Below are 18,403 nucleotides of genomic sequence, written 5' to 3' on the forward strand. Positions count from 1 at the left end.
AAAATTAATACTAGCGGATGTTTATACAAATGTATTTTCATCTAAGGAACGGGTTCGATAAGTGTGAATGAATCGGGCAGATTCTAGTTCAATGTTTTAAAAGGAAGACGTGATTTTATTGGGCGCTTTTATTTTGTAGAAATTACCGAAGCCGGTAACCGGAAGGCGACGCTGCTTATTTCCGCTGTCTTTCCGGAAATTGGAGGGACTCGGGCCCATTGAGGAAACGTTGTGGGGCCTAACCCGGAAGCATCCGGGTCCTAGCGCCGAAACCGGAACACGACTACGTCAGATCAGCAGACGAAAGTACAAATACTGTATTTGAACTAAGACAGGACAATTTGAAATGGGTAACGTTGAAAATTAAACCATCCAAACCAACTTAGAGGGGGAAAAAGGTGTCTGAAATGGTTCTTCAACAATTTATTAGAAAGATGTAGACAATAAAAAAACAATTTTCACTGTAAATCAACATTTATCTCCCCATACGTTTTGATATAATTTGGTCATCGACTGTTGTCCGGCACTCCCACATTCCCTCGCTGGGACAATCGTTCTAGATGAAAACAGGAAAGAACCTGGAGAATAGCAACAAATAGCTCTGAGGCCCGACCAAGTTTCAGGTGTGATTATCAGCTGGAACATCGCTTTTCTTCTGTTTTCTAATGTGATGTCAAGTGTACAAAACTGAGATTAGCAAAAGATGATTCTTCCTTTTAAGGAGTTTTCTCATTTTACAGAACAGAAAGCAAAAAAAAAAAAGTCAGATGGAATGTCAGGCCACAGAAACAAAAATAGTTTCACAGAGGGTTTATAGAGGAAGCCAATCAGCATCTGCATCAACTCTTCTGGTGTTTATCTCTAGTGTTTCTAACAATCAGGGAGGAGGGGAGTCATTAAATTGGGAATGGGCGTTTCACTTTAAACCACAAATTCATAAATCTAACACAAATTGCTCAGATGGGGAGAATTAGATACTTTTTTTTTTTCAAACCAATGTGTTCTTACTTGTTATATTGAACAATAAAACAGGAGACCCAAAAGGTGCAGTACAGCAAATGGAAGTGGAGACAGCTACTCTAGACAACACCATGCATGTCAACCTTCAGGAGACTGATCGGCCAGAGTTTGGAGCTGAGGCTATGGATTTAAATATGGCTACCGGCTCGTTATGTACAGTTGTCCGTCACTTCAAGATATACATTTGTTTCGATTCCTCTTGCCGTATGTTCTTCCCCTTTCATTTTTGTCCCCCTCTGAACCGGAGTCTTCTAGTCTTCCAAACCCGGCAGGTCTAGGAAAAAGACAGCAATGTTCCGTCACACAAACGTTCTAAATTCTTCTTACACGTGTTCTAAAGTTGGAAAATGAACCATTAACACTCACTCTCATCGTCACTATCTGCTGAATCATCCTGAGAGGAAAAGCAAAGATCAGATGTTTTCTTTTTTCATGGGTAAGGAATAAACTATTTAAAATATAGGGGGGGGGGCATCTTACATCTCCATCTAGATCTGGTAGGTCGTCTCCACCGCCCATGCTGTTCATCATCTAGACATAAACCAGAGACGTTTCCGTCATCACTCAGGCTAGCGCGACACCATCCGCTCTAATCGTTACAAATGTGCTTACATCTGATAGCTGATCAAACTTCCCCATCTCCTCGTCCGAGTCATCCTCCCAGTCCTTCCAGTTGTTGAAGTCGGTCCCCAGCCAAGTCAGCTGTGGAAAATGGAAACCCGCTCGTCACATCAGGGCCTGGCGAGTTTAATCGCGCCGCCAAGTAAACTTTGTGTCGACCTTGTAACGAGTGTTTGGCTCACCTTAACCTTGTCCTCCGTTAGCCTCGGCCACGCCTTCCCCGGCTGCGCTTTTCTTAAATAGCACAACACCGAGCGATCTGTACGTTTGTGTTTGGATTCCTGGGAAGGAAGAAAACGTAAACACGTTTGTGTTTTTAAAAACAAATGTGATAATTCAATGATTTGTTCATGCGGATGAACTTACATTTTCATCGATTTCATCAAAAAGGTCAATTTCGTTCTCGTGTTTGACATTATCAGTCCCTCTAACACAGCTGTGGACAAAGGAGAAATAAAGTTCAGTTCAAGCAGATTCATACGTGCAGTATTGTGACGCTGCAGAAAAGCAAGCACACCTGAAACCACACTTTTTCTTGCCAAAATTGACTTTAAGGTCTTTGCTGTCCGCTACACAGAACTCTATACATACGAAGTCCCTCGTGTCGTACCACTTGGCTGTTGCTGGTTGCCTGGAAAAGAACAGCAGATATGAGCACCGTAGTAAAGCCCTTTAGTAGAAAGAATGAGGAGACACGCAGAAAGAGCTCAGTAACTTTAGAAAATATAACAAAACCACATAATGTGTTGCTCTCAGGCCCACGGCTTCCATAAATAATACACAGCAACAGGTGGGTATAACGCAGAAAACGGCCAGATCAGGTTGCCCAAGTGCATCCTGTTACAATGAGCGGGTGTGAAGCAAAACAGAGGATCACTTTAATGTTGCAGTGGATTTTCAGTGAGCTTATTATCACGTAGCATTAACAGTTTATAAGCTCCCCGCGCACATCGCAGGCCGCGGGCAGGTGGCTGCTGCCGGTGCCCGGTTGCTCCAAACCCGTCGTAGCCTTCAACAATGGACCCGAGTGTGTCCATGGTTACTACCAAAGTAGCGTAAAGGGGCAGCCAGCACCGCCCATTAACTTTAGGATCCGCATGAGGCACAACAATGGCAGCGTGCATGTGCGTCTGCTGGAACTTCATCGCGTTTGACGTTGTAACAATGAACACCGAAACAGGCGAAACACTATTGTGGAGTTGTGCAAGAGTCTGTGGAAAAAGTGTCGGAATCATCCCCCACCAAATATTCCCGAGCCCCTAATCCTCTTTATTAGATGTCACTATGGTTAAAATCCTCTTACAAATGTTCTCGACCCAATCGGGAGGGTAATTAGAAGCTAACGTACGGCTACGAGTGCTAACTACACAAACTTTCTGATTTGAAAATGGGAAGAGGTCGCTATTCACCGATGGTACCGTGGAGAGATTAACATCGGTCCCGGTGACCTGATAATCCACACTTGTGACACAGACCTCGTGTTAATCTAATGATAGCACACCGGAGCAGCGCTGCTAGCCTAACCGAGCTCACGGTGCCGATGCTAACGCGAGGCTAACCGCACAGCCAGTAATTCATTCCCAATCCTTGAGCTGTCCGTCCTTTCTTCTAACGCAGAGGCTGCGTGCGTGACACCATAACCGCGCACGACATGATGTCGTCTCCAATCCTGTAAATGAGCTGCTAGCTAGCTAGGTGCACTTAGCATTGATCGTAACGAGACTAGGCCGAACTCCCGCCTTTGAAAACGTGTTGTCGCATATAGGCACCGTTACCCTGTCGAGAAGGAGACTCTACCCAAGTTTTAACTCTGCCCGGGAAGTCTTTCACTTACATGTTCGGGCGTGCAGTGGACCTCCTTCCCGCAAATAAACCACTCTGGGAAGAAAATAAAAGATTAGTAAGTAGGAAAGCCTGCAAAAACACCCTTACAACCGAGCAGTGCGCACGCCTTTGCCCTGTGGATTCGCCCGAACTGCGTTTGCGTATCCGGGGTCGAGAATAGCAGCAGTGACGCAGCGGAGACGTGACGTTACTGGACGGTTCTAGAGCTTTCAGATCCAGCTGGCGGCGATCTGGAGGAGCCAGTCGATCATCTAGAGTGGATTACGATCAAGTGGATTTAAATGGCCACAGTTTGATTACCGTAAGTAAACGCCACCCGTTATAGAACCATTATTACTGCGTTATAGATCACCAATAGTAGTAATGACTCAACGAGTGTTTTATCAAGTCAGAAGGTAGTTTTTAAACATTATCATTGGGTGTGTTTTTTTTTTTTTTTTTTAAGTTTTAAGCATATATTTACCCGGAGACGTTTTAATAATCACCTATTTACATTTGGAATATTAAGTACTGAACAATGTCACGTGTTTTATTTAGTTCAACTCGGGATTTATGGCAAGTTATTCAAAGACATCACGTACTTGTAAGAAAACAGTCCTTTCTCCAATGATCAATGGCCACTAAACTACACCCAAGACCCCTATAAGACAACTACAGGATCTCCTAAATCTGATATCACTGCGACTCAGATATCTTGTTGATCTTTTATTCCAGGGTTTGTTCTTCCTGTGACCACTGCTTTGATCTTCTGCCTCTGGAGGAGTTGCTTTCATCTTGGCCTTTCAAGTGACGGCATATTGGACCGTTTGAGTGCTGGGAGTGCAGAATTATTAGGCAAATGAGTATTTTGACCACATCATCAATGAGAAGGGGTGTGGTCTAATGACATCAACACCCTATATAAGGTGCACATAATTATTGGGCAGCTTCCTTTCCTTTGGCAAAATGGGTCAGAAGAGGGACTTAACAGGCTCTGAAAAGTCAAAAATAGTGAGATATCTTGCAGAGCGAAGCAGCACTCTTAAAATTGCCAAGATTCTGAAGCGTGATCATCGAACGATCAAGCGTTTCCTTCAAAACAGTCAACAGGGTCGCAAGAAGCGTGTGGACAAACCAAGGCGCAAAATAACTGCCCAGGAACTGAGAAAAGTCAAGCGTGCAGCTGCCAAGATGCCACCAGTTTTGCCATATTTCAGAGCTGCCACATCACTGGAGTGCCCAAAAGCACAAGGTGAGCAATACTCAGAGACATGGCCAAGGTAAGAAAGGCTGAAAATAACCACCACTGAACAAGACACAAGCTGAAGCATCAAGACTGGGCCAAGAAATATCGCAGGACTGATTTTTCTAAGGTTTTATGGACTGATGAAATGAGAGTGAGTCTTGATGGGCCAGATGGATGGGCCTGGATCGGTAAAGGGCAGACAGCTCCAGTCCGACTCAGACGCCAGCAAGGTGGAGGTGGGGTACTGGTATGGGCTGGTATCATCAAAGATGAGCTTGTGGGGCCCTTTCGGGTTGAGGATGGAGTCAAGCTCAACTCCCAGTCCTGCCAGTTTCGGGAAGACACCTTCTTCAAGCAGTGGTACAGGAAAAAGTCTGCATCCTTCAAGAAAAACATGATTTACGTGCAGGACAAAGCTCTATCACACGCATCCAAGTGCTCCACAGCGTGGCTGGCAAGAAAGGGCCTAAGAGAGGAAAAACTAATGACATGGCCTCCTTGTTCACCTGCTCTGAACCCCACAGAGAACCTGTGGTCCCTCATCAAATGTGAGATTTACAAGGAGGGGAAACAGTGTCTGGGAGGCTGTGGTTGCAATCCATGCAGGCTTTTGAGTGTCCTTGCAAGAAAGGTGGCTATATTGGTCACTGATTTGTTTTTGAATGTCAGAAATGTATATTTGTGAATGTTGAGCTGTTATATTGGTTTCCCTGGTGAAAATAATTGAAATGAGTATACATTTTTTTGTTGCCTAATTATGCACAGTAATAGTCACCTGCACACACATATCCTCCTAAAATAGCTAAAACTAAAAAAGCCCTACTCCAACTCCCAAAAATATTCAGCTTTGATATTAATGAGTCTTTTGGGTTCATTAAGAACATGGTGGTTGTTCAATAAGAAAATTAATCATCACCTCCCCCCAGACCAGAATTAAGTTGCTCTTGAAGACTTTAAACATTTTAAAAGACAATTGTGGGAAAAGTTTTATTGTAGTGTTTGATTATCAGTTGATAAACCAGGGATAAATTCATAATCCCGTTAGTCTGAAATGGACTCAGCATTTCACCTTGGTCCCTTCCAATGTCCTCCAGAGTTGTGATATATTTCCAGTAAATGGATGGTTGGAACTAACTGTTGACGTCTTTGAATTTTGTCCAAGGCTGCGCTCCAACTGCCCATTTCCCCCAAAGGTGTGCAGAAAAATAAAAAATAAAAGCATTTCATTTATCAAGCCACATCTTTATTTCCACCTCAGGTATAATAAATTGTATAAATGAGCTTAAATCAGCAACCTTTCTTCAACCCCGACTCTTCCAGAGTCCCCCTACATCGTCAATTCCTGCAAGAGAGCACAAAAATAGGTTCAAGTACATTTGTTACAAAGTTCTCCACAAAAATCCAACGAATCGCTCTGTTCTCAGTACAAAAACATCGGCTTCATGAAACTCAGAAGAACGAAAGTCAATGTTGGGATCCTCATTGAAGAGCTGTGGACTTGTAGAGACCAGGAGCCGTCGGAGAGAACGAACCCTTACCATGATGGCGTTGACGATGTCGTTGTTGTTGTTCTTCAGGGCGCGTATTGCCTTCGCCCGCGACACGTTGGCTTGTGACATGACCAGTTCGATGTCCTTGACCTCAACGCCGGTCTCATCAACCTATCATCAGAAAAGAGAATTGGTACCGATGTGCACGCCCGTGTGCCTCAGCCTCGCCTGCGCGACGACGGCGCGTTACCTCCTCTTCTTCGCTCTCCTCCTGTACTGTTGGCGTCTGTGTGTTTTCCTGGATGCTTGATACAGCTTCTCCCTGGACCTTGAACTTCTCTGCCGCAGCCAGCTGAGCTTGCTGGGAAAGATCTTCGATCTAGAGCGTGGCGAGCAAAACATTAACGACGATGTGTCATTTAGGATGGTTTTTCCTTCAAGAGCGGCCCAGGTTGGGGTTTTCCCCGAGTACCTTAGCTTCACCAAAGACGATGTATGTGTCTGACGCGGGACTCTTGTAGACGTCTGGTTTGGTAATGACGAACAAGATGTTCTTTGACTTGCGAATCGTGACTCGTGTGACCCCCGTTACCTGCCTGAGACCGAGCTTTGACATTGCCTGTAAGAAAGAAAAGAATTTAAATAATTTGCCCGTCACACAAGCAGATTCATAAAAGTGGGGGAAAGTGGAAAATGACTCACTTTTCGTGCCTTCTTTTCACTCCGGCTCTGTTTGGCTTTGCTGACGGGTTCTTCATCAATCTCAGCAGCTGCTGCCAGCTATAACAAACACATCCCTTACATTCAACTGCACACATCGCCCAGGTTTAAATATCCTTTTATGGAATTCTCAGTCTTCTCAGGACAAAAAGATGGCTTCAGTACACTCAGAAGAACGAAAGTCAATGTATTGATCATCACAGAAGAGGTGAGTTTCATTACTTCCTGTCTCAGCTAAGGTCAGAAGGTAACAGCTCGAAGTCTACCTGAGCCTGCTGTGTCTGTGTCTGTGCGGAGTCCTGTTCCTCCAGCTCTGGGACAGAGTCGTCACTGTCTGATTCAGTTCCGGACCCTAGACAAAAGAGAAAAAAATCAAAATTGTTTTATAGGCTTTCAGTTGAATCCTTTGGTCAATCCTGCGGAATAAAAATAGGGAGAAATCATTAAAGATAAGGCCCATAATAATAAGAACCCCATTAATATCAAGCTAACTTGAACCCAAAGATAAATCAATCTATTCTTCCACAACTCATCCAGCAGAACACCAACATCAAGGAATCAAAACAACCACAACTTTTAAAGATATAACCACAAGATTTAAAGATAACGTGCTACTGAACAGCTAAAAGCACTTCCAAAAAGTTGTTCACACAAGACAATTGAAAAGGAATACCCTTATCATTCTTGATCACAGGCTCCAGTGTGGCTGGGATTTTAACAGGTGGAGGGACAGGTTTGGGTGATGGAACGGGTTCGGAAGGTTTTGTACCAATTACCTCAACTTCAGCTGTGACAGGGGCAGGTTTTGAAACGGCTTCTGCAAATGTAAGTTTACGTGGGGCTGGAGCAGTAACAGTAGGCTCAATGGGAGCAGGTCTGGCCTTTTCTGCTGGCTTGGTGGCTTCAACTGGGGCAGATTTGACCTTTTCTGTGGCCTTGGTGGCCTCAACTGGGGCAGCTTTCACCTTTTCTACAGGCTTAGTAGCCTCGACTGCAGCAGGTTTAGGCTTATCCAGGGACTTGGCTGCCTCAACAGGAGCAGGTTTAGCCTTTTCTGCAGGCTTGGCTGCCTCAACAGGAGCAGCTTTAGCCTTTTCTGCTGGTTTTGCGGCCTCAACAGGAGCAGGTTTAGCCTTTTCTGCTGGCTTGGCTGCCTCAACAGGAGCAGGTTTAGCCTTTTCTGCTGGCTTGGCTGCCTCAACAGGAGCAGGTTTAGCCTTTTCTGCTGGCTTGGCTGCCTCAACAGGAGCAGGTTTAGCCTTTTCTGCAGGCTTGGCGGCCTCAACAGGAGCAGGTTTAGCCTTTTCTGCTGGCTTGGCTGCCTCAACAGGAGCAGTGGTAGTCTTAGCAGTTGTTTTGGCCTCTTTCATTAGTTTAGCAGCCTTAGTTTCCTCTACAGATACAACAGCAGTCTCAGATTTTGCAGTCTCCGTCTTGACTGGTTTCTCAGGTGGGATAAGTGGCGGAAGGTCATCATCAGTGGCCACAGACGCTACTACAGCCTTTGCCAAAGTGGTGCTGGCTTCAGTGGATTTGGGAGGGCAAGAGGCAGGTTTACCTTCAAGTGCATTTTTTTTGGAGGCCACCATTTTTTCACTTGTAACTTTACTCTCTGCAGAGGATGTAGATACGAATGCCTCTACTTTCTTTGACTTCCCTTGTTTTCCAGCTTTTACAACTTTTGGCATTGAGCGACTAGTCTGATCAACAGCTGAGCCGTCAGGTGTGGCAGCTAGAGGAGAAGGCATGGGAGAAATGGGGGTGCACGAGCTAGATTTCGGTGAGGTAGGAGAAGCGGAGGAGGCAGACATAGAAGAGCGTTTGCGTCTACCAGGAACAGCCTTAGGGGCAGAGGAACCCTGTGCCGTTTTAGCATCTTTGCCTTTGGGCTTTGCAGAGCTGGTAGCTGCCCGAGGTTGCTGGGAGGAAGCTGGGGCAGGAAGTGAAGCTGAATAGAAAAATAATATTTAAATATTTCATAATTTGTCTGCATGCCAGTAAAGGAACAAAATCAAGGCACACTCCTTAGTTAGAAAAATTCACTTCTGCCTCAAGTCAAAGTTTGATGCAAATGTGGCTCAAAACAAACCCCACATAATACAATCTAATATGCACTCAATGCATGCCACACCATGATGAAATAACGCACGCACAGCGGTCACCTATCTACAGGTGGAAAACTGCTAAAAACGAGACAAGCCAGTTTCATGTTAAGCAACATCACTCAGTAACACTGTAACTGATTTTAGCAAGTGTTATCACATATCACACTAAGAACATGCACTGGACTTAATCTGTCACCGTTTATATTAAGATTAACAAGATATGAAGAATGTGTTTTCCAGTAGATAAACAAACCTGACATGGGTTGAGTGGAAAGACGCGAGTCTTCACACTTGGAAATCCCTTTTGACTGAATGACCAGTGATGGGATACTAACTGGTTCCGTTTTGTCAAGATTTTCATTCAAAGTTGCTTCATCAAATTTCAAATCACCGGGAAATGTCTCGTCTCGATCGCTCTTTGGCTCTTCTATTGCAGCCTCATTGCCACTGGCTGGCTTCCCATCTTCAGTGTTAACAGGGATGTCTTGAAGACCACAATCTTTTGAATCATGGGGACTACTTTGTGCCATCGCTTCAAGTTTTCCTCCAGAGATCATTCCATCCGGAATCTCCGTGTCTTGGAGGGCCACTTCCTTGTTTTCATGTACATGTGCCTCTTTAGTTAGCACATTTTTTTCATTAGCTTGAGGCTCACAGCTGCCAGGAACAGTCAGATCAGTAGAACACCCTACTGGGTCAGCTGTTGCCTCCTGCTGCACAACAGGTGACTCGATATCTTCAGCTTTCTCGGGACTTTCTTGAGCATCAGGGACACCACATGGTTGGTCACTGGTAGCCTGAATGCTAACTTCTTTCAGAGAGCTACTCCCCTGGCTATCAGAGGATTCTAAAGGTTGTCCATGTGAGACTGCCCTGTTGACTGTAAGAACAGTCATTTCAAGGAAAGCAGATGCATTCAATACATCAGACTGAAGAGGAATTGGGAGTGGAAGGTTAAGGGGGGGGGGACAATGTGAAGCCAATCTAACACAAGTCCACAAGTGAGAGTAATCGTGCCAAGAAACTAAGTGTTGCCAAGAGTTAAGAGTCATGGAACCAACTCTTGTGGCTTCTAATGCACAACAACTTCAAAGTGGGGGTGTTGTATCTTTTGGTGCCTAACTACATGCAGTGGTGAAGCTTACTGCTAAAATACCTCTTCAAACAACAGCATCTTTGCTGTACTCTCAAATACAATTACGCTGCCGTGGGACAATCAAGTTAACTAGCGCTGTGACAGCCTATTGGACAGGTATCGGTGCGACCCGTGGAACAATGTTCAGCTGATATTGGAGAGGGCGGGGCATTTCTTCTGTAATATTTATAGCCCTCTAACATTTTTAACAAATGCCTTCATTAGCTGTACAAAGTCTGCATCACATACCAAACTAATATGCAAAGTGAGTGGTGTAACTCGCTGTCAAACAGACTTTACTAAATTTATTGCAATTATTGCACAGAACTTTTAAAACAGTCAAAACGCCATTTTAAAAAATAACTTGTTGCTGTATTGTTGTATAATACAAAGTATTATTTTTACAGCCACATTAACAGTGGAGAGTTGTACAACAAATGCTATGTTTGACAGCTTCAGTGTATTTTTACAGTCCAACCCATACCATCAAATCATATTTGAGATACACAGTTGCAAGGTGATAGTTACTATTACCTGATTAGGAATATTGTAACGGATTTCTATAATGGCCGGTGCCAACTCTTTTGCATATAAACCCATTTAAGATGTCGTTTGTAACCTGTACAAATGACATGTTTTGAAATTTCTGGTAAATAGGAGAATGCATCCAAACAATACAGGGAGTAGGGGTGTAATTACAGGCAACTAGCAACTTACAGGGGTTGATATTGTATAGCATTTCTGTTAAGGAGCAACAACCACGCTAGCATGCATTGTCAGCTAAATCCAGTTGTCACTAAAAGTAAACACACAGCATTGCAGGTTTGTGTAAAAAGTATAAAAGAGAGGTCCTGGATTACTCAGAAAGTCTCTGCTACTATTATAGACACCAACACATGGCTGGTGACAGTTCAATCACAATCTCCTGCAAAAGAAATCCAGACAGCACAATAATTTCCTAAACTCAATGATCTGTCGTGACATACCTTTTAAGCACCTTTTGAGTATTTTAGGTCTGCCAAATGACTTTCTGATCTCCAGGACCCCCTACTACTGTGTGAAATAGTACATGCACGTTGATAAGGAGCTCATACGAACCAGTCTCCACTTGAGGCTGCTGCATCTCCTGCTCGGTGACAGGGACAGTTTCTGTGGCTTCACCAGGCATGGTTGCTGGAAGGGAAGAGTTGAGCAATTTAAACGGGGCTGTGTGTTTACAACTACAGTTAGATGGGGTAGTTTAAAAATAAAGCCTTTGGAACAGCTTTTTCACGGCTAATGATACAGACGACAACTTGTCACAGCTAGCTAAACTAGCGATTGACCCAATGCAGCACCTCCCTTACTGAAGCGACATTTCGTTAACGTTAGCTTTAAAGCTACCTGTCCCTGTCATAGAGCTAAAGCTGTACCACTTAAGTCAAACTAACCTTAATTTTGAGCTACATATACTGAGCTATTAAATACCACGCAAATAATCGTGTTTACATTTGCCGCACAGTTAGGTACAACAGACCTAAAAAGGTAAAAATTAGACAGGAGAGGACTGGAAATGTTGGTCATCATGTTCCCCCATTTTGAACCGGTAACCAGCTGTACAAGTGCATCCCATTCAGTAAAGTTTAGCGAAAGAGCAATAATAGCTGCGCCAACCAGACATCCCCACTATGATTAACGACACAGGAGGCCAGATGTGGAAGAGAATATGTGAAAAACGCAGGATGATTTCAGATTATTTGCGGAGACACTCACCGACTCTGGATGCTATTTCCAAGATGGCTGTAAGAGAGACCTTCTAACCCCGTTTCGCGGCAATATCCGGTGGAAGCCAGTAATTTCCGCTTCCGGGTCATTTAAAGAGTGACTCTAACGGTAGATGTTCTGAAAAGGTCATATTTTTAAATAAACATGCGCAAATCCATACCGTCACGGCCACCAAGGTTATGTGAGAGCCCCAATTTGTTCGCTTCAAATTATAAAAAATAACTCAGTTATTAATGGATTTAAATTAAGTTTTCAGGAAATGTTGAGTATGAGACAAGAAACAGATGGTTACATTTTGGTGATGTTCCAGAGGAGGGACTTTGGCTTTTGATCTTCTAAAAATTAAGGTAAACAGGCTTTGATTGTAAATGCACACAAACATATATTATGTAACCTTGTGTTACTGCTGCCTATATACATTATACTATAGCACATACTCTAAGTGGGTAAATAATCTGGGGGGAAGTCCAGGCAACCAGAGTTTCACAAGAAGTTTATTCTATTGTTCTTTAAAGCCCAATAATACAAAGTCGTCAGTCGAGTAAACAAAATGTTAGACAATATTATATTGTAAGCGATGTAAGTGAAGCATTTATTTGACTGTTATTGTTCATTGGAGAAATCAGCTTGTATCAAAACATAAAGCCTTAATAATAGGACAGTTACCATTGTTATACACATTTATTAATGACATGGAACTATTAACAGTTGTTTCTTCTTTATTGCTTTTTCGCTCTGTCCAATTTAAAATTGTTTCTGGAGATCTAAAATTAACAGAACAAAACAATCACAACCACGCACAAGTGCAAATGAAATGTTACAACCAGCAGAAAATAATCTCACCGCTTTTTTTGAGAAGATCTCCTTTCCACGACTGAGCCATTTGAGCCAGAAACTGATCAAAATGTTTCACGTACTTTGCCAGGCTTGTCCTTTTGTAATCTGTCGGGTAAAATGAAGATCTTGTGATTTTTTTTAAATCACATGAAATACAAGTTCACATGCCACAGATGATAATCAATGGCAAAACTGAGCAAAACAGGTTTTACAACTATTAAATTACAAACTGAATATAGGCTTTTACCTCTGATCTTTCGTCTTTCTGCGGCATCTTTCTCATTCTCCTTGGTATCATCTAACTTTTCATCTTCTTCACCTCTCCTTGGTCGATCAAGCTCTTCACAAATCAAACTTAAACATAAATAAATAAATCAGCAAATGCATACTGAAGAGGAGCAGATGACAAGTGAACATATGAGTGGACTAAAGAATAAATGTTACCTTACCTGATCGTGGGCACTGCAAACGGATCAAAAGAATCTAATTCTTCCAAATCAATGGGGACAGAAATGCGCCCTGGAGGTAACACCAAGAAAAGTCAGATTCAACTGTTCATATCTTGATGAAATGTTCTCAGATTGGTAATCACCTGTTTTGGGGTGAACACTGAAGGGGCTCTTCAGCAAGTGGTTGACCCCCTTACTGACGTTCACGTCAAGTCGTGGGTAACAATACTGCAGCATGATTTCCTTCTCAAAATGTTGGCCCTTTTTCGCAGCGCCCTGCGGGAGAAATGGGTCTCATCATTTGTTCAGATGCCTGGAATGTTTCGGAAAATAAATAAAGAGGTTAAAATGGTGACAAGTTGAATTTCCAACCTGTTTCTTGATGGCTTGATTTCGGATCTGTGTCCAGCGGTTCTCGGGTTTCCTTTCATTTTGAAAATCCTGCTGTAATTCTTTCCTCACATGTAAGCATGAAGTTAAGGTTCAGTCAAAAGCGTCACATTTGATAAAATGAACAAAAAATCTTTTTTTCCAACCACATCAATCAAGTCCTTTAATAGAATAAGATGCTGCAAAAGGATATCTTCGGGCACCAGTGCCAAAACCTTTTCAACAGATTCTTTCTGTCCGAGTATGTCCTGGTCATGTATTGCATACTGGGTAAAGTATTTCTCCACCACTGCCAGTGATTCACTGTTGAATCAGAATCAGAATCAGAAGAAGGTTTATTGCCATTGTTCATGTAATACACAGTATTACACAAACTAGGAATTTGTCATGGTGTGCCGCTGCGACATTCAACATAACACTAGACATCAAAAAGCAGGTTCATCTGTTTTAAAAACTGAACATGCAGGGCTGGCCAAACATAACCCTCATAACACCTGAAAACACAGCAATTACATCCAGTTGATGATCCGAGCCAGAATCTTACCGAATGAAAGGATGAATTGGATCTGTCAGAACAACTTTCTTTACCGTCTCGTCACCTCCCTTAAAAACAACATTAAACAGCATTAAATGAGTATTACAAAATTATAAACAAACAGTTTTTGCACTCAAAACAAGTCAAAGACTTGTATAGTCAGTATTACATGCTCAAATGGTCATGGCTGAAGGATTTCACTACATTTTTAAGTCCTGAAAAATATCAAAATTGACATATTGAATCCTAAAATTGTGTAAATCAATATTAAATCTGTGTTGATCACATAGTATATAGTTTCTTTACCTTGACTAGGCTGAGGTATTCTGCCACAGCAGAGCGTGCTGCCACAGAAAGCTTCCTGGCAGCCTCATCACACACCCAGCAATGTACTCCTCTTCTACCAGAATAAACCCAAAGCAACTGTTGGAATCCAAAATCCTCTGAAAGATCACCCACAAAAATCATCTGTTACTTTTACTAACAACCGAGGACTGTGTGAACACACCCTTAAACAAACTAATGGCAATCACACCTCTGAGAGCTCTGTCCAGGATTCGAATGGCAATGGTCATCAGTGTCCAGCATTTGCAGCAGATATCTGCAGCACTAAAAAAAAACAACAACAGTGTTTTGTTGTTAAGTGCTATGTAAAGTAGATTTAGACAGTTCAAAAAATATATTAGAAAAACCCCACGAGATTTACCTGCAGCAGCTTCTTACATCATCATAATCTGTCATATCGATATCAAACACCAGCTCCTTCTCCAGGGCCTGGAAGGTTCCTGATTTCACAGTGTTGTGCTGGATAGGCTGTGGATCACAGAAATGATAGTTTACCTACACCAGAACAATAATGAAACTATGGTAAATGCTAATCGTCTCACCCTGTGACTGTAGACTGCTCCAATGTCAATCTTGTATGGGTTTATCTTTTGCATTTCTTTTTCCAGCTCGGTCTGTGTGCTGAATGACTGGTAACGCACGTAGATGTCATCCTTGAGGGTGAAGGAGAACTCGCGATTCTGAAAGTAGTTCTTCTGCACTGTATTGGGTAGTGTAAAGTTAATTTAGAGAAATGAAGATGATGGTTAAATGAGTGGTCAGTCGGTTTTCTAACGTTAGCTTATTTAGCGTGTTCAAAGACGATACTCACGTCCTCCATAAGTAAGCCACCGGTAATACTGAGAAAAGGGGAACAGCCGTCGGTAGTACAGCGGCAAAAGGTCCGGCAAATTTGCCGAGTCAAAAACATTGGAAGGCATGGGTATTCAATGCAAATGAAGGCAGTGGCACTCTGGTAACAACAAGATTACACAGTACCAACAAGCTAGCCCGCTGACAGACTGGTGTGTTGTTTTACCCACAGACAGCGCGCGAAAACTCTGAAGCCAAGCTCGCAACCAATGAAATGTCTCATTGACGGTGAGTGGATTGCGTCACTAAAAACCCGGAAATGGTGTGTTAAAACAAATTTTCTTCCTATATTTAACCGGACACTAAAAACGAAATATACTTGTCAAAACGTTGACAAATATAACATATGTATAAATGAAATGGTAATGTGCTCGTATAGTGTTAAAAGCATAAAACAGAACATTCGTAGGACAAAGAAAGGAGGAAGGTGCCGCGAAGAGAAGCTCATGGGATATGTAGTTTTATGAGTGAATTACGATAATTTTAAGCAGTGAACGACAAATTTGTGTTGTTACCCTCTAGATGGCAGTGTAGCCCCATTGCAGTGTATTAATTGTATCCAGAGAATACGTTTTAGGTTCACAAAGGTTCACACAGAAGGTTGGGAGCTCAGTAAATCCTCAGTTGTATACACTTGACTTTGGTTCTATAGCCAACAGTATTTAGGTTGTATTAATTCAGTCTCATTTTTATATTTTTATTGACCTTTATAATTTATTTGCACATCTTTGAATTTTGTTATTTTACCCAGTATAGAACCTTTTATGTTATAAACCATTTCATATAAAATGTTGGTGTGATTGATTCAACCCATCTACAATGATTGCATGCTTATACTTAATGCACGGTAAATGCATTTAGAAAACAATTGGAGTGATCATTGTAATAACAGAATATTGGGTAAATGCTGCATTAGCACTACATTTCCACTTCATGATTAGACTTGTGTGCTCGCATTTGAATAATTGAATTATGTAAATAACTTTGCTTCAAGCTATTGTGTAAAAAAAAAACCTGGACAATTAACCAGAATTGTCTCTTTTACTGACTTTTGACATATGCTTTCTTAAATGAATGTACTGTATTATATCCTGTAAACCTTTAACTGGGACATTAATGGTATTTCCAGATTTTCTGCATATAGATATATAAAGTGACATCACATTAGATATCCACATAACACAATGCTCAAAAACATCCACTTGCATGCAACATTAAATGTCAGTAGGCCGAGAAAGATGAGGTGGAATATAAATGTAGGTCAGGCTGTCATCAGGTGACCAGGAAGCACACTTGCTGCAGTACAGGTCGCAGTGACAGGTGAGGAGTCATTTTAGTATTAGCTGGAAGTGCTGTCTCCTTTTATAAGAAGAAAAATGTGACACGAGCCAGCACCACTTTATATGATTTGGAGCTAAAACACTGAAGTTATTTAGTTTATTAGAGGTTAAAATTGAGGTAAAATACAGTTAAAATGTCTGTAAGAAAGGAGATTACGTTTCTGACTCTGCCAACACAAATGAATCTAGAGTCCAGAATATTTTGAACCTGATTCACACAGATTGGGAAGTAATGATCTGAACCATTGGTTCCTTTCTCTCAGCATCAGGTATCAGGTGCTGTTTATTCAGGATTTTATGTTAATGAAATCAAAGAGCTCCCTTTGACTGTTTAGCAGCATTTCCAATCACATTTCAACCAACTAATCAGATCAGAATCAGAAGAAGGTTTATTGCCATTGTTCATGTAATACACAGTATTACACAAACTAGGAATTTGTCATGGTGTGCCGCTGCGACATTCAACATAACACTAGACATCAACGCCACACTAGAATAAGATAAATAAAATAAAATAAGACTTATATACAGTATATACATAAATAGTGAGTGGTAAGAAATAGTGCAGGTCCATGAGGAGTAATGTATTGCTCGTGAGTCCGGCTGGCTGCTGTACATGGTGCTTAAGTGATAAGTCACTTGGTGTTCAGCAGCCTGATGGCAGAGGGGAAGAAGCTGTTTGTGTAGCGGGAGGTTCTGGTCCGAATGGACCGTAGTCTCCTGCCTGAGGGGAGGGGGGAAAACAGTCCGTGACCAGGGTGGGAAGGGTCGGCCGTGATCCGACCTGCACACCTCCGGGTCCTGGAGATATACAGGTCCTGGATGGATGGAAGCCTGCAGCCGATCACCTTCTCGGCAGCGCGCACGACGCGCTGCAGCCTCAGTCTGTCCCTGACGGTGGCACCAGCAAACCACACGGTGATGGAGGAGGTGAGGATGGACTCGATGATGGCCGTATAAAACTGCGCCAACATCCTGGGAGGCAGTTTGAGCTTCCTCAGCTTCCGTAGGAAGAACATCCTTTGCTGGGCCTTCTTGATGAGGGAGCTGATGGTTGGCTCCCACTTAAGGTCCCGGGTGATGGTGGTGCCCAGGAAGCGGAAGGAGTCCGTGATGGTGATGGGGGAGTCCATGAGGGCAAGGGGGGGCAAAGGGGCTGTAACTTTCCTGAAGTCCACAATCATCTCCACTGTTTTCTGAGCGTTCAGCTGCAGGTTGTTGTGTCCACACCAGGACACCAGTCGAGCCACCTCCCTCCTGTAGGCAGTCTCATCGCCATTGGAGATGAGACCGATGAGGGTGGTGTCATCCGCAAACTTGATCAGTTTGACAGAATGGTGGCTTGAGGTGCAGCAGTTTGTATACAGGGAGAAGAGGAGGGGGGAAAGTACACAGCTTTGCTTTATCCCCTAAGTTTGATAAATCTGTCACCTGTATGAGGAAGCAGCATTTGCATGCTACCATACAATTGTTTTATTTCCCCCCACTTGTAATCTTGACTCCTGTATCATTTTGTTCTGAATCAAGCTTCTCTCAAACATTATCATTTGTTCATCATTTAAGAAATCTGTTTAAAAACATGAAGTATAAGTGCCCAACAGTGCCAGTGGGTTAAAAGCAGCATGAAATGACAATCAAAAATCCAAATAATGTAAATAAAGGACCATTGGATTTATTCCACAAAATGTGCAGGAGTTTTGTCGATAGGAAACTGAGGAGCAGTCACGGAG

General features: G+C 42.7%; 3 protein-coding genes, 2 long non-coding RNA genes and 2 other non-coding genes across 9 annotated transcripts; 1 reads left to right on the forward strand and 6 right to left on the reverse strand.

The window, feature by feature from the left end:
- Window positions 1–408: 408 nt before the first annotated feature.
- On the reverse strand, window positions 409–3,091 carry ptges3b (prostaglandin E synthase 3b (cytosolic)). Its single transcript, XM_057041864.1, has 8 exons — window positions 3,051–3,091; window positions 2,159–2,272; window positions 2,008–2,077; window positions 1,824–1,922; window positions 1,633–1,722; window positions 1,501–1,551; window positions 1,387–1,414; window positions 409–1,294 (listed from the first exon to the last, which is right to left on the reverse strand). Exons 1-8 carry the CDS (start codon window positions 3,074–3,076, stop codon window positions 1,272–1,274), a joined length of 501 nt encoding a protein of 166 aa, XP_056897844.1. The 5' UTR covers window positions 3,077–3,091; the 3' UTR covers window positions 409–1,271.
- A 212-nt stretch (window positions 3,092–3,303) lies between these two features.
- On the forward strand, window positions 3,304–5,941 carry LOC130530569 (uncharacterized). Its single transcript, XR_008951867.1, has 2 exons — window positions 3,304–3,787; window positions 4,201–5,941. It is a non-coding gene; the product is annotated as an uncharacterized LOC130530569 (long non-coding RNA).
- Window positions 5,933–12,003, reverse strand: naca (nascent polypeptide associated complex subunit alpha). 3 transcript variants are annotated; one of them, XM_057041859.1, is made up of 10 exons: window positions 11,914–12,003; window positions 11,260–11,334; window positions 9,280–9,906; window positions 7,595–8,869; window positions 7,188–7,273; window positions 6,904–6,981; window positions 6,674–6,820; window positions 6,452–6,580; window positions 6,250–6,372; window positions 5,933–6,053 (listed from the first exon to the last, which is right to left on the reverse strand). In XM_057041859.1, the coding sequence occupies exons 2-10, from the start codon at window positions 11,327–11,329 to the stop codon at window positions 6,039–6,041; spliced, it is 2,550 nt and encodes an 849-aa protein (XP_056897839.1). In that variant the 5' UTR covers window positions 11,330–11,334; window positions 11,914–12,003; the 3' UTR covers window positions 5,933–6,038. The 3 variants fall into 3 exon arrangements, with proteins under 3 accessions (XP_056897839.1, XP_056897840.1, XP_056897841.1); XM_057041860.1 differs by lacking the exon at window positions 7,595–8,869 and having other exon boundaries at window positions 11,914–11,998; XM_057041861.1 differs by lacking the exons at window positions 7,595–8,869; window positions 9,280–9,906 and having other exon boundaries at window positions 11,914–11,997.
- Window positions 6,127–6,200, reverse strand: LOC130530755 (small nucleolar RNA SNORD59). Its single transcript, XR_008951919.1, has one exon. It is a non-coding gene; the product is annotated as a small nucleolar RNA SNORD59 (small nucleolar RNA).
- Window positions 7,056–7,128, reverse strand: LOC130530754 (small nucleolar RNA SNORD59). The gene has a single exon (XR_008951918.1). It is a non-coding gene; the product is annotated as a small nucleolar RNA SNORD59 (small nucleolar RNA).
- Window positions 10,579–11,253, reverse strand: LOC130530570 (uncharacterized). Its single transcript, XR_008951868.1, has 2 exons — window positions 10,879–11,253; window positions 10,579–10,780 (listed from the first exon to the last, which is right to left on the reverse strand). It is a non-coding gene; the product is annotated as an uncharacterized LOC130530570 (long non-coding RNA).
- Window positions 12,004–12,401: 398 nt separating the features above from the next.
- On the reverse strand, window positions 12,402–15,529 carry prim1 (DNA primase subunit 1). The gene is made up of 13 exons (XM_057041862.1): window positions 15,293–15,529; window positions 15,024–15,181; window positions 14,843–14,949; window positions 14,672–14,745; window positions 14,443–14,579; window positions 14,146–14,204; window positions 13,793–13,904; window positions 13,584–13,673; window positions 13,355–13,487; window positions 13,212–13,281; window positions 13,010–13,116; window positions 12,769–12,867; window positions 12,402–12,689 (listed from the first exon to the last, which is right to left on the reverse strand). Exons 1-13 carry the CDS (start codon window positions 15,399–15,401, stop codon window positions 12,670–12,672), a joined length of 1,275 nt encoding a protein of 424 aa, XP_056897842.1. The 5' UTR covers window positions 15,402–15,529; the 3' UTR covers window positions 12,402–12,669.
- Window positions 15,530–18,403: the final 2,874 nt, after the last annotated feature.

This window comes from Takifugu flavidus, chromosome 8 (assembly GCF_003711565.1).
Source record: "Takifugu flavidus isolate HTHZ2018 chromosome 8, ASM371156v2, whole genome shotgun sequence".
Taxonomy (NCBI): Eukaryota; Metazoa; Chordata; class Actinopteri; order Tetraodontiformes; family Tetraodontidae; genus Takifugu; species Takifugu flavidus.

What these genes read in the sequence shown, in the direction of transcription:
- naca (XM_057041859.1), bottom strand. Translation starts at nt 11,329, where the DNA reads ATGCCTGGTGAAGCCACAGAAACTGTCCCTGTCACCGAGCAGGAGATG. An exon ending in TTCCACTCAACCCATGTCAG is followed by an intron (nt 8,870 to 9,279) that starts GTTTGTTTATCT and finishes TTTTCTATTCAG; the next exon opens with CTTCACTTCCTGCCCCAGCT. An exon ending in TGTGATCAAGAATGATAAGG is followed by an intron (nt 7,274 to 7,594) that starts GTATTCCTTTTC and finishes TCTTTTGTCTAG; the next exon opens with GGTCCGGAACTGAATCAGAC.
- ptges3b (XM_057041864.1), bottom strand. Translation starts at nt 3,076, where the DNA reads ATGTTAATCTCTCCACGGTACCATCG. An exon ending in ATCTCTCCACGGTACCATCG is followed by an intron (nt 2,273 to 3,050) that starts GTGAATAGCGAC and finishes GTTCTTTTCCAG; the next exon opens with GCAACCAGCAACAGCCAAGT. An exon ending in TAACGGAGGACAAGGTTAAG is followed by an intron (nt 1,723 to 1,823) that starts GTGAGCCAAACA and finishes CATTTTCCACAG; the next exon opens with CTGACTTGGCTGGGGACCGA.
- prim1 (XM_057041862.1), bottom strand. Translation starts at nt 15,401, where the DNA reads ATGCCTTCCAATGTTTTTGACTCGGCAAATTTGCCGGACCTTTTGCCG. An exon ending in CAGTGTTCACCCCAAAACAG is followed by an intron (nt 13,282 to 13,354) that starts GTGATTACCAAT and finishes TGTTACCTCCAG; the next exon opens with GGCGCATTTCTGTCCCCATT. An exon ending in TTTGCAGTGCCCACGATCAG is followed by an intron (nt 13,117 to 13,211) that starts GTAAGGTAACAT and finishes TTTATGTTTAAG; the next exon opens with TTTGATTTGTGAAGAGCTTG.